We start from the raw sequence: 14,783 nt of genomic DNA on the forward strand, positions 1-14,783 counted from the left end.
GAAGCCTGGCAGTACAATCCCAGAGTGCAAAGGGGTCATTCCCATTGGAACTCCTGGCTCATGTCACAGATGTCCTCCTGGCCCCAAAGAACAAAACACATAATATTGTAATACAGAGAGAAAAAAGAATGCGGCTTCCGTTCAAACATCAGAGACCAGACAGCATAACACTTAGCAAAGCACATAGCCAGAGCTTTGGGAATTTAAAGCTTCAATTTATACGGTCATTTGAAATGTTTTCCAACTAACAAGAGGTAGCTATTTAAGTAACTGCCACCAAAGGTGACCTTCCATTTATTGTTTCTCTCAGAAAGGTGAGGGTGAACACATCAATAAGTGCTCTCATATTTATGCTACCTGAAAAGTATACAGTGAAGCAAGACTCATGTTGGTTGATGCACTAAAATATTTTAGCAGATAATGTGTTGGTAGGTCTTGCTAAAAAAAAATTCTGTTAATCCAGCCATTTATCTCCCACCTTTTGAAAGAAGAACTGGGGACCTATAGCAGCTTTCAGAGAGTTGTGTTAACAGTTTGTAGAGATACTTCAAATCTTTCACACATTAAGCCACACCTAGGAATTGGGCATAGTCCTCTTGTGGTAGAAAACTGATTTTTCCCCCTTTTCAGCCATAGTAACTATGGTTTTTGTTAGTACAGGGAGACTGTACTAACACAAGCTTTCTGTCACGTGTGATCAGCTATTCTAGCTTAGATTCTGGCCCTTCTAATTCGTTAAGTATTTATTTATGGAAGAGAAGAGAAGAAAATAAAGGAATCATAAGAAATGAGAGTGAAGATGAAATGGAAACAAACCATATTTTCATAATTATACTAATATATCTAGATTGGTATAGTTTCCTTTCTCACTAGGCCTAAGATTGACCTACTGGCTTCTTATTCCTCAGCTAGAAATAGCTAGAACTAAGTCTCTTCTCTCTTCACAGAATAACCCTGACCCTGGCTTGCCCCATGGATCTAAAGAACTTCCCTATGGATGTCCAGACATGTATTATGCAACTAGAGAGCTGTGAGTCTTGAAGTTTCTCCTCTAAAAAAATGCCACTCTACATGGGAGCAAGTATGGCTGCTCATATACAGGCCGCATTATATTTTTCAGCTCCTAAACAAATCCCTCAGTTACTATAGATAGAGTGGAGGGAAGGAGAAAAAGCATCAGAGGCACTTGTGTCTTCGGTGGAACACCAGGGGGGATGAGGGCAGATATGACTCCAAAAGCCTTACCACAACCTCTGAGAAGGTTGCTATCAAGTTGTAATATGACCAAAGGAGGAACTTATTAAATGTAATAACCTTGGTTCTGCTTTGGCCTCAACCACAATTCTTTGCACTGTGGTCTTTGGCATGTTACTAAAAAGCCAAATGTGTCCTTTATCCTTGTACATTGGGTAAGGAGAGGATAGAACAAGTTGTAATGGCTGAGTTTTTCCATTTTAATGTGGATTTTACCAGCTCTATGTATACCAGTAGCTTGCGATTTTAGTGAAAACTAGTATGTATTTCTGCTGTTAATCTTGTCACCCATTGATCTGCAACAACTATCCATATTGATCCATGCTGCTTTGCTCTCCTGCTTTGGTCTCCACAGTTGGTTATACAATGAATGATCTGATATTTGAGTGGCAAGAGAAAGGAGCAGTGCAGGTTGCTGATGGATTAACCCTGCCACAATTCATCCTGAAGGAAGAAAAGGACTTGCGCTACTGCACAAAACATTATAACACAGGTTAGTGGTGGCAGATCCACATTAAGCATTTCTCCATGGAAATTATCAAGACAGCAAGGTTCTCATTCAGACTTTTTCAACCAGCCATCAACCATTGAGTAAGTAATACCTCTAACTGTACAGGTGGATGATATGTTACAAAGAACTACGGTAGTTAATTCTTCTGGTTGGGCTACCTTTTTTCCATGTAAATTCTATGAGAATTTAGATTTCTCTGTTTCATTTCTCAAATAGGTCAGGCTTATAGTATCCTTAGCTTATGATGTTGAGTTTTTTTCATCTTTGGGCTATTCACCTCCATTACCGTATATAATATATATGTATTATAAGATACCTTCTGGAAAATATTATTTTATTAAGAATAAAGGAATTTAGAATAAAGAATAAAGCTTGTCTAACCAGGAGAACAGCTTGCCTTCGGAAATTGTGGGTGCTCCATCACTGGAAGTTTTTAAGAAGAGACTAGACAGTCATTTGTCTGAAATGGTATAGGGAGCTGGACTAGATGACCTCCAAGGTCCCTTCCAGCTCTATTCTATTCTATTCTATTCTATTCTATTCTATTCTATTCTATTCTATTCTATTCTATTCTATTCTATTCTATTCCTAAAGAACAACCTTTAGGAACTAAAACATATTATGATGAACCCCACAGAAATCTCATGTGTGACACAGTCCTAAATATGTGTCCAGGCTTAGGAAAAATGTGATCATCACAATTGTCTAATGCCAAGAAAGAAATCTGTTCACAGTGGGTCTCCCTTAAAGTTCACTTTTTAATGAAGGTTCCTGTAATTCCTAGGCAAATTCACCTGCATAGAAGCTCGTTTCCATCTGGAGAGACAGATGGGTTACTACTTGATCCAGATGTATATTCCCAGCCTGCTGATTGTAATTCTTTCCTGGATCTCTTTCTGGATCAACATGGATGCTGCACCTGCCCGAGTCGGTCTGGGCATCACTACAGTGCTCACAATGACCACACAAAGTTCTGGTTCTCGAGCATCTTTGCCCAAGGTAACAAATTACCCTTATGAAGAGCCAGTGTTGAAACCTCTGTGTTGGAATCAAGTTCCAAAAATCGATATCAGCGATTCAAAGGATTTGGAAGATATGATAGCAAAGTTCCCCACTGAGAACCTTAGAAGAACCATTCCCAGTTAAAGTTGAAAAATATTAATGCAAAGTTGAAAAATCACATATTAGATAGTACTTTTAGGGCATTTACTACCGTGTTCCAAGTCTTCTTCCCAAATCTAGCATATCGGCATATCATTTTTAAGGTTTGAAATGTGTGTTTAATTCACTAGAAGCTGATATCAAATTATTTCAGTGCCCTTAATCATTAGCATTTAGTCTTATTGTCAATTGGAAATCAGCAGGAAAGTCCTAGCATCCTTCATTGCCCTAAATCTGTAATTTATCTATGCAGTAGAACTACAGGGGAAAAAAATAAGTATTAGAAAGATGTAGCACAATTTGTTGCTTATTTATTTTCATTTGTACTCATAAGAGGCCTGTAGTTGAAAATATGCTCCCTTGAGGTTACTAAATACAATTTATTTGGGAGTAAGAGCAGGCACAGAAACAGAAAAAAAGAATGTTTAAACAGATACAGAAGAAGAGAATGTGGAAAATAAAATTACAAATATTGAAATATATTTTTTCAAATACTAGAATATCGTTTTCAATTGTATTATACAATTCAATTACTGTACTCTTAGAAGAAATGCATACATGAATCGTGCTATTTAGAAAAGATTAATAGTTTATTAATATTCACCAAACATATTATAATACTAGTTTCTTCTTCCTCAGTTGAGTTTACTGGCAAATTCTCATTAATAATTATTTTTGGGAGAAAGGCAGGATGCAAGTTCTGTATAACATTTATAAAACAATGTATAGTTCTTTCCTACATGAAGGAATAGAGGGGAAATCAGAACAAACTCTAGAAATTGATAGATTTTTGTTTTGTGGGGTCCGTGCTGCTCTCTGACCTTGATGGTTTTCTTGCAGACATTTCATTACCAAACTAGATAACATCATCAGATTTTTGTTCACTTTCTACTCTGCCACCATCTTGTTAAAGAGAATTTTATAATAATACTCTTATAAGATCTCTCTCCCTTATGGTAGTATCAAATATTTTAGTTTCAATTAGAAATCAACCTCCGCCACCCCCAATATATTTAAAATATTGGCACCCCAACCTCTTCGCCAAAGTGGTTTACAAATAAAGTAGCTTTATTGGTAGCTTCATGGATATTTCCATGTAGTTTTCTTAGCAACAATACAAAATGCTTTCCCATTTGCTTCTTCCAAGATTTTTGATTTCCCAGTCTAGCCTGCAGCCCTGGTATGTCCTGAAACTCTCCCATCTACCCCAATCTGCTTAGCTTTGAAAGCAAGACAGGGTCAGCCAGGAGCTACCACTTGAAGGTACAAAAGGAGCTTTCAATCTTCCTAACAGTAATAATATTTATTTATTTATTTATTTATTTATTTATTTATTTATTTATTTATTTATTTATTTATTTATTTATTTATTTATTTATTTATTGGATTTATATACCGCCCTTTCCCAAAGGACTCAGGGCGGTTTACAGGGTACTTAAAACATTGATACAAAAATTAAAAACAATTAAAAAGAATTAAATTTAATCCCTGAAAAAATATAAAAAACCCAATTAAAAACTCTCACCCTGGGCCGGACAGCTCAAAGAGCCAGGTCTTCAGGTCCCGGCGAAATGAACGAAGGTCGGGAGCAGTCCTAAGCTCCGTTGGCAGCTGGTTCCAGAGGGCAGGCGCACTCACAGAGAAGGCCCTCCCCCTGGGTGTTACCCGCCGGCAATCTTTAACCAGCGGCACCCTGAGAAGGCCCTCCCTGTGGGAGCACACTGGACGAAGGGAACTTGATGCCGGCAGCAGGTGTTCCCTCAGATATCCCGGATCCAAGCCATTAAGGGCTTTATAGGTCATCACCAGCACCTTGAATCTCACCTGGAGGGCAACCGGAAGCCAATGCAGCTCGCGGAGTAGAGGTGTTACATGGGAGTGTCGGGAAACCCCCATCACAACTCGCGCGGCCGCATTCTGCACCAGCTGAAGCCTCCAAGTGGTCCTCAAGGGCAGCCCCATGTAGAGAGCATTGGAGTAGTCTAAACGGGAGGTCACAAGCGCATGAGTGGCTGTGCGTAGAGCATCTCAGTCCAGGTAGGGTCGCAACTGGTGCACCAGGCAAACCTGGGCAAAAGCCCCCCTGGTCGCGGCTCCTATGTGATCTTCAAAATTGAGCCGTGAATCCAGGAGGACGCCCAAGTTGTGAGCCCTATCAACAGGGGGTAACACCTCATCCCCCATCGTTAAAGATGGAATAGTCTTGTTAACCCGAGATGCCGATATGCACAGCCACTCAGTCTTGGCAGGATTGAGACGAAGCCTGTTTCTCCCCATCCAGACCCGGACCTCCTCCAGGCAACGGGACATCATGGCGAGGGCATAACTGGGTTGGTTCGGGGTGGAGAAAAAAACTTGGGTATCATCAGCATACTGATGATACCCCACCCCGAAACCACAAATGACCTCACCCAGCAGCTTCATATAGATGTTGAACAGGAGGGGAGAGAGAACCGACCCCTGAGGAACTCCAGAAATGAAAGGCCTCGGGGCGGATCTCTGCCCTCCCGTCAACACCGACTGCGAGCGGCCCAGGAGATAGGAGGAGAACCACTGTAAAACGGAGCCTCCCACTCCCAACCCCCTGAGACGCCGCAGTAAGATGCCATGGTCGATGGTATCAAAAGCCGCTGAGAGATCTAATAGGACCAGGACAGAGGAACAACCCCTCTTCTGAGCCTGCCAGAGATCATTCACCAGTGCGACCAATGCCGTCTCCATGCTGTGCCCGGGCCTGAAGCCCGATTGGTAAGGGTCCAGATAATCAGTTTCCTCCAGGAACAGAGGAAGCTGATGCGCCACCACACTCTCAACAACCTTCGCCAAAAAGCGAAGGTTGGAGACCGGATGATAGTTATTTAAAACAGCCGAGTCCAGGGCAGGTTTCTTGAGGAGGGGTCTCACCACTGCCTCCTTCAAGGCGGCAGGGAAGATACCCTCCTTCAAGGAAGCAGTTATTACTGCCTGGAACCAGCCTCGTGACCGTTCAGGGTCCATTAGGTGCCTGGGGTGGAACCATCTGGTCGGTTCTACAGCCCAGCAGCGGGGGGTGGCATAACGGAAGACCAGCCACAGGAGATGATGGTCGGACCATGACAGGGGAACAACGACCGGTGAACCCCCTCCCAAATCATCCAACCACTGTCCAGACAAGAACACCAGGTCGAGAGTGTGACCCCCCACATGAGTTGGGCCTTGAATTACCTGGGTCAGGTCCATGGCCATGGAAGCCATGAACTCCTGGGCTAACTCCAACGACCCTCCCAGGGAAGGCAGGTTGAAGTCACCCAGCACTATAAGCCTGGGGAACTCCACCGCCAACCCTGAGAGGGTGTCGAGAAGCTCGGGCAGAGCTGTTGCCACACAGCTGGGTGCCAGGTATGTGAGCGACAAGCCCATCTGAACCCGAGGGCCACATCTCAGGAGGAGGGACTCACTCCCGCCAATCTGGACAATGGTGGTCTCCTGTGGATATAAAGTCTCCCTAATAACCACCGCCACCCCACCACCCCTACTCTGAGCCTGTGGCCGGTGTAGCACACGGAAACCTGGGGGGCATAACTCGATCAGAGGGACCCCTCCCTCCGAGCCCAACCAGGTTTCCGTAATGCATGCCAGATCCGCGCGTTCCTCCTCGATCAGGTATGGTATGAACCAGAACTTTCATTCAACGAGATTTAGTCTTCTAAAAATAGATACAAGAGCAATATCAGAGGAAAGGATGGTGTTTTTTTCCTTTCGATTGCAACAAAAACAAAAGAGAATGCAATGGTTAAGAAGCATTTGTGTAAATGTGGATCTCTGTGTAATGAATTGGACAGTAGACACAAAAGCTCATGCAATCATAAATGTGTCAACAGAGAAGGTGAAATGACAGATATAATGCCTGTGTCCAGACATAATGCTAGGCCTTGATTTGTAGCTATGAGTTTCTGAACATACAAAGCCAAAAGGAAATATATTATGGCATAGCAATATATTTGAATCCAACCAACGGATTACTACTTCAACTATTTCATGCTGAAGCTTAGTGATTATTATATAGAAAAGGCAGTATAGAGTTTACATCAAAGGGTAATGATTGTCAAAGACAGAGTAGTGTATTTTGAACAACGGCACCTGGAGACTTTGGAATATAGTATATTGATCTTGGTAAGGTAAACGTAAGGGTAAAGGAGTCCCTGTGGATTTTACTGCACTAATCATTGCCGACTTTAGGGGGCAGTGCTCATCTCCGTTTCAAGCCACTGCTGTCGGAAGATATTTCCATGGTCATGACGTCATGGAACACTGTTACCTTCCCACCGAAGTGGTACCTATTTATCTAGGTACCTTGGTAGCTAGTATTTGATCTTGTAGTATTAATATTTGATCTTGGTGGACAGTATCTGAATTATATGCTACTAAGAAAATTGCATATGCTTTCCTCTCTCAGGTGTCCTATGTTAAAGCCATTGACATCTGGATGGCTGTGTGCCTGCTGTTTGTGTTCTCAGCCCTTCTAGAGTATGCTGCTGTTAACTTTGTGTCCCGGCAGCACAAAGAACTACTCAGGTTCAGAAGAAAAAGGAGGCACCACAAGGTAAGCAATATACAAGTCAACACAAGTATTGTACGTTGAGCACAGCTGAAAGAGATGGGTTGCAACACGAGGTCACCTGGTCAAAAGGGATATTGGGACCACTGCATTTTAGCATGCCAGCTATAAGATGAACAGTATAATGTTTGGAGATCTGCTTTTCACAAGCTGCTGTTGTTGCTGCTGACAACTATTTGGAAACCACAGTGAAATATTTCACTTGAGTACAGAATCAGTCAATAAGCTCATGTATTTACAGACATCCATCACTCCTGTTTAAATACAAAACTTCTCACTGAGGTCAGTAGATACCTTTTAAAGCTGTTCACTCTATAGGGTAAAGGATAAAACATCTCTAATGACTGAGAATATATACAGACTTGGGGACAGAGAAGATGAGAGATAAAAAGCAAGTTTCAGAAGAGAAAGCCAGTTCAATTGCTGCGCCTGTGACATTCAGCGTGTTCTCCCAATTGATCAAAATATTCTAATTTTGCCAATTCGAGAATCTGTCTTTGAAATGGAAGCTCTATCATTCATGTGTATGCATTGCTCCACATACAATGACATCATTCATGGTTCATGCTGCTTGTTTCCTTGGGTGAGAGGCAAGGACACTTGTCAACTCACATCACTGATGAGCCACTTCCATATATCCTAAAGGTAGGTGAAACTTACTATCTCACAGATCAAATGTCCTGTTACATTATTATTTTTTTCCCATTATATTAATCTGACTTAATGGATTTTGCCAATGACTGACTTCAAGCTGAGCAAGATGAATTTAGAAAGCTTTTCCTCTCTGTGCCAGTTCTGGTCCTGGCCATGGTGAAGTTTTTATAACGGCAAATAGTATTTAAGAAACACACCAACTATGTGGAATCTTCAGCAAGATGTTGCAGTAAAATCCTAATCTAGCTTCTTGTTGTTGTTGTTGTTTTCATTTTGCCATTCCAACCTAAATAAAATAGAAAGTTGTTGGGTTTTTTTAGTTTAACCAAGGGTTTTGATAGATGATAGAAAATATTTCACAGGAGAAATGGGAAAAGATATGTTTTTCTTCTTCCCCATTCTCCTTAAATCCTTTCTCTCCTGTTTTTAAAGGATCAAGCATTAGTTGATGGGAAAGACATCTGCCTAGGAAGGTGTCTATTCAGTAAGATTTATGGAGTTACATGTCATGGCAGGCATCCTTTCCCTCCCAAGAGTATTCCTGTAAGTTGCTGGGGAGCAAAAGAGCTAATCTCTTTCTCCTTCCCCCTTTTATAAGTCACCAGCCAATTCCTTTCTTCTCTCACCCATCCTCAAGTGGTACCTCCACATCCCAGATGTACATCCGGATCTGTGGACTCCAAAACCGAGAATTTTCCCCAATAACCAGAGGTTTTAAGGGCTGAAGACCACAAATCTAGAAGGCATCAAATTTTGAAAAAGTTTGTAGTCTTGAAGAATGCCGAGGAGGGTTGTGAAGATATAGAAACTAATAATTGCTTTTTGGGCAGCCCCAGGGGAAAAAAAATCACAGCACCTTAGTATTCTATGGGAAGAAATCATTTAAATAAAACTAAAACTTGGAATAGGAGTAAATTCTGTTTGATTCAGAAGTGATTATTCACTAAACGTGCATAGAAAATAGGTTGCAGAATAAAGAGAAAGAAACCATTTCTGAAGAAACTTTAGGTTGTCATCCTAAAGCTTAATGACTATTCCATGACAAAGTGTAGGATGGAGTAGAAGCACCATCCCCAGTAGGTCAGCAGAAAGCCTATCTGTATATAACAATGACCAGATCAGGGACCGAGGTGGCTGACAGGGTTAAAAGGTTGGGTTGACAATCTGCAAGCCTGTGTTCGAGACCAGAGTGCTGTTATGTGGGAGGGTGAGTTCATCTGCTGTGCCAATAGCAAGTTTAGGAAGTCTGGCTCTGATGCATTTAAAATGCATATTTCTATCCAACAATGTACATTTCTTCTTTTGTGTTACTGCCCCCTGCTGGTGAGAGCAGAGGATTTGTTTTATTTTAAATGGTGTGAAGGGCAGGAAGTGCCAAGTCCCCGCCCCTCCCTTTTCTTAACTCCCCACTTCATTTTTTCAGTAAGTGATAAGTTTCACCACTTCGTCTCTCTCATAAATTAAAATAGCAAAATCACATCATAATTTGATAACCCACATTTTTTTCTATGTCACTGTAATTTAAATATGGCCGTTTAATAAATTGGAATATTATTTCCTAGATCGATAAAAAAAACTGAAGAAATAATAGTTGGATGAACTCCTGACTTCCTTTTATCCTAGACTTGATTGAGGGCACATTTTATCCTCGAATGGAAATAGTTCAAAGGAAAAAAATATATCCCTTGGACTTAGAAGTTTCCTACAATTGTGTAGAATATTAGTTCAGGAGGAAGGGGCTCCTGCTATAATTTTTCTTTTACTCAGTTTCTCAGAATTGATTCTCATTTTCCACCATTTCCCTAAGAAGAGAAATAGTAGAACAATGAAAGCATTCCTAGAAACAGGGAATACTAATTTAAATATTTAAAATTATGATTTCTTTTCCCTAGTATTTGAAGGATCAGTTCCATTATGAAGTGTTGGGGAGAACACAAAACATGGTATAAAATGTTACTGATAACACTCTCTTCAAATATAGTGGAAATAAGACTCTGAGAAGCATCAAAAATATTAGATGTCCAAGAGAACATTCCATAAAAGCTTTTGTATCATCCAATTTGGGGGGGCGGGGAGGAACTACAAAGTCTTAAATTTTGTTGTTGAATAACAAATTGCTTTTTGAAATTTGGGGTTCTTTCCAAACCAGTCCATGTCCCAGTACTTGAATGGGTCTCGAAGAGTACTTTAAATCCCAGCTTTCAGACATTTGTCACAGTTCCTTGCATTATGTTGGTGTAAACCTGTGTAAAGGGACAAAATTCAAGGTGCTGGTTATCACCTATAAAGCCCTACATGGCCTGGGTCCGGGGTATTTGAGGGAACACCTGCTGCCGGCATCAAACGCCCTTCGCCCAGTGCGCTCCCGCAGGGAGGGTCTGCTCAGGGTCCCGCCGGTAAGAGATTGCCGGCGGGTGACACCCAGGGATAGGGCCTTCTCGGTGGGGGCGCCTGCCCTCTGGAACCAGCTGCCGGTGGAGCTGAGGACTGCTCCCGACCTCCGATCATTCCGCAGGGCCTGAAGACCTGGCTCTTTGAGCTCTCGGGCCCAGGCTGAGGAGACATTCATTTTAATTGGGGTTTTTAATAGTACAGGGTTGATTTAATATTTTTTAAATTGGGTTTTAACTTTTGTATGGTTGATTTTTAACTCCCTGTAAACCGCCCTGAGTCCTCAGGGAAAGGGTGGTATATAAATGCAATAAAATAAATAAATAAATAAATAAAATGGTAGATTGAAAAAAGCGGTTGGTTGGCTCTTGAGAGTGCTAGTACCCGAAGGAACAGGAAGCCCACAAGATATTGGTAGGGATTCACAAACTTATCTGCTTCTGAGACAACTGACAACTTTTTTCAGGTAAGCCCCATGCCTTGCAGCTCATGCTAGATTATTCAAAGCTTCGTATGGCATCATTTGTTCAAGCTACCGATGTGCTCTCGACAACATTCATACATCCTTGCTGTAAATGTGTGGCTGTACAATTCATCCATACTATGCAATGTGAGAAGCGAGGTCATTCTTAAAAGATATTCTACAAGGAAAAGCTTGAAAAGAGCCATCTATAAAAGTCTGGCTGTACCGCTCAGAAGTAAAGTCCACAAGTAATTAATGGCCATGAGAAATTAGAAAGCTGTTCATTCTGAATTACTCTAGAGTTACAATTTGGAAAAATTGCATTTCATCCAGGAATATTGATCTGAACACCCGAGACAAATAGAAGCTTATATCTAAGGTAATTGCTGGAGTTGTTCAGTATTCTTTATTAAGCATCCTTCCAGAGCCCAATTCAAACCCACTGGGCATTTATTATTATTTTTTATTTAGCATATAGTTCCTTCCAAGCAACTGTACCTGTGAAACAGATAATTCCTCACTCTTGAGTCTCTTTTGTGATCTGCAAAAATTACATAAATACACAAATAATTTTAATACTCAAGAAAATCAGTACAAAAGGAGGAAGAGAAGTAAATCTACTATCTATACAGTAACAAGCATCACCTCTTATGTTCTCATAATCTATATTTCATTAAAGCCTTGAACAATCCAGAATTGTTCTTATTGTTTGGACTAAGTACCGTCTTTCTTATTCACTCCCAGTTTCTGTGTAATTGTATTTACATTTTTTTTTCTTTTATAGTAATCATCGTTTGCCTGAAAGCCTAGGAATTATTATTAGGTTTTTTTCCTCAAATCAGTATTTAGTGAGGTATTTCCACCTTCCCTTACATATACATCCTTACAGAACTCCCCTGATTACACTTCTGTAAACTTAAGGCTTGGAAACTGGGGAGCACCACCTGTGGTCCCCAAATTCCCTCTCAATGTCCAACTGAATGTCAATTGGGAAATTTGAAAATGCTTCACTTCTCATCCAAGAAGCTTCTTCAGTACTGAACCGAAGCTTCTTAGATGATAAGCAAAACATTTTCAAAGACAAAAAAAAACAAGAAAGTCCAGTAGCCTTTCGGAAAAGTGTCTTTGGGACAGCCATGACCTGGATGATTGAGAATGTCTATAGAAAACCGAGAACATTACTCAGAACCAGTGGCACACTTCCTTGCTATTTTGCGCTGGAAAATATGAATTTGAAAGGTGATGTAACAACTAAAATATTCTTGATTGATTAGGTGCTGTCAAGTCAGTGTCAACTCTTGATGACAAAAATAGATTTTCTCCAGGATGACCTCTCTCAGCCTGGCCCTTCAGTTCTTCTAATAATATACCAACCGTCACTATCATTGAGTCCATCCACCTTGCTACTAGTCATCTTCTTCTTCCTCTCTCTCTCTCTCTTCCCACTGTCCTGGACTTCTCCAGGCAGAATAGTCTGAATATCATTCTGAAAAAATAAAGGAGTGCCCACCTATGGAACCCCCCAAAAACTGGGGAAAATTTCAAATCCCAGCCCTGCTTCCTTGCATAATATGACCCTGCCCATCTTATCTCTTTATTGCAAACCCTGCGGCCTTTGCCTCTTAACTTAACAAAAGAGCCTTGGTGGAGCAGTGGGCTAATGCCTCCTTAAGTAACACCAGCTGCCTGCAATTAGTGCAGGTTCGAGTCCCACCAGGCTCAAGGTTGACTCAGCCTTCCATCCTTCCGAAGTAGGTAAAATGAGGACCCAGATTGTTGGGGGCAATAAGCTGACTTTGTAAAAATGCCACTTGGGGGTGTGTGTGAAAGCCCTAATAAGCAGGCATATACATAGAATGAAGGCTATTGCTAAGCACATTTATTTGTGCTTCTTAGATTGTAAGCCGCCCTGAGTCTTCGGAGAAGGGCGGGATATAAATGGGATTAAAAAAAAACTTCAAAAAGTTAAGCACGTCCACTAGCTGCTCCAAAAGTGCCTCACCCAGTTTTAGGTTTGTGGAAAGCAAAATGGAAAAAAGAAACCCCAAGAACATCCTGAAGAGAGGGAATACAGTTTCACTATTAAACTAATCCCTCGTGTGGATATCTTTTAAACAATGAGCTTTTCTGCTCAAAGTCCATGCAACTCTGTAACAGTGTTGACGGAATGAGTTTAATGAGAAGAGTTCCATGGAGCCCCCTCCTTCTGGGCAAGCCAAATGTAAAGAAGGTTTGGATGGGGAGGAGGGGCAGAAGCAAAACAGGGGATATCCAGTTAAGGAAATAGAAGGACTCTTGTGCCAGATGGATCCCCTGCTTTGCCTCTGTGCATTCAACTGCACCCATCTATAAGGCTGATCTCTCCAAGGAAGGGTTGTCCTTCACACCCAAAGCACTGATTCATGTCCCCAGTTCCTGGCAGTAAGCCTTATAGCCAGGGTGCACTGTCTTTATCTTATTTTTAAGTAGAGCCCTATGTTTAATATATTTCAGGAGGATGACACTGGAGAAGGCAGGTTCAATTTTTCAGCTTATGGGATGGGACCTGCCTGCCTGCAAGCCAAGGACGGTATCCCAGTGAAAGGAGCCAACAACAACAATACCACCAACCCAGCACCACCCCCTTCCAGATCCCCCGATGAGATGCGCAAGCTTTTCATCCAGAGAGCCAAGAAAATAGACAAGATCTCGCGGATTGGCTTCCCCATGGCTTTCCTCATCTTCAACATTTTCTACTGGATTATCTACAAGATTGTCCGAAGAGAAGATGTACACAAGCCATGAGTGGGAGGGGGCTTGTACCCACGTTCCCAACAAGAGAGATGAGTGTGAAGGCAAGATGAATGGGTTACTCTATACACACCATGTGCAATAGCAATGCAGTGATGCATGAATTTAAGAATGTGGCAATATCTATTTTAAAAAGTGGGGTGACTTTTAAAAATATCATACGAACTGAGGGATACTGGGGGTGGGTGGGTGGGCAATGGGAAGAAAGCTTTCAAAAATCTTTGAGGTTGGGAAAGGCGAGCTATTTTACAGAGCAACAAGTTTTAGGATTGCTATGGCAGCAGTCCAAGCAGTGTAATATATTAAATATATATTCATGCTTAACTATAATGCAAAAACAGAAAAAAAATCCTTTTTTAGCCTATTAACAGCTTAGATTCTAAAGCCAATGGAACGATTCCTGATTCCATGTGCAAAGAGGATTGCAATTACGCTTCAACCAGACTCTTGCTCTATAAGGCCATACCAATTCTAAGCAAGGAAAAGAAAAAATAGCAAAGAAAGAGAGAAAAGCAGAGGATGGTAAACTGGCCCCAGGCTGCTCACGTATAGTTTGAAGATGGAATGAGTTGTCTTCAGGGGTTTTAAAAGATCAGGCTCCACTGGAAGGGTCTGAAAAGCGCTGCATGTTGAAAAGCACTTTCCAAAGAAAACCCCTTTCTTTGGAAAGTGATGCAAGTAAGAATGCTAAAATCGCTCCATGGAAACCGTATAAAATTATGAGCTTTAGTTCTCTTTTGGAAAAAGATGGGGGGGGAAATAAGGGAGGGGGAAAAAAAGTAAAATGTTGGCGGTTGAATTTCTAAAGGTAGAGAAGTGTCTTTCAAACATAAATGCCCAATCACAACTCATTCCTATTGACTTATGTTGGATTTCCCGAGGTCACTATCACAGTACAATGCTTCAAACATATGTGTAATTTTGGAAGAATCTTGCCATTTTTCTTCAAGTGACCAAACAAC

The 14,783-nt window shown here is 41.3% G+C and overlaps 1 protein-coding gene across 2 annotated transcripts in view; it reads left to right on the forward strand.

The window, feature by feature from the left end:
• Window positions 1-13,913, forward strand: part of GLRA1 (glycine receptor alpha 1) — a gene marked incomplete at its 5' end in the record, with an annotated part of 82,558 nt that extends 68,645 nt beyond the window's left edge. Inside the window, 5 exons of one of the 2 annotated variants that reach the window (XM_083354358.1) lie at window positions 948-1,030; window positions 1,610-1,747; window positions 2,550-2,764; window positions 7,362-7,508; window positions 13,501-13,913. In XM_083354358.1, the coding sequence (XP_083210484.1) occupies window positions 948-1,030; window positions 1,610-1,747; window positions 2,550-2,764; window positions 7,362-7,508; window positions 13,501-13,815 (898 nt within the window). In that variant the 3' untranslated portion in view covers window positions 13,816-13,913. The remainder of the gene's footprint in view (window positions 1-947; window positions 1,031-1,609; window positions 1,748-2,549; window positions 2,765-7,361; window positions 7,509-13,500) is intronic. The other variant, XM_083354359.1, reaches the window with a different exon arrangement.
• Window positions 13,914-14,783: the final 870 nt, after the last annotated feature.

This window comes from Vipera ursinii, assembly GCF_947247035.1.
Source record: "Vipera ursinii genome assembly, chromosome: 2".
NCBI lineage: Eukaryota > Metazoa > Chordata > Lepidosauria > Squamata > Viperidae > Vipera > Vipera ursinii.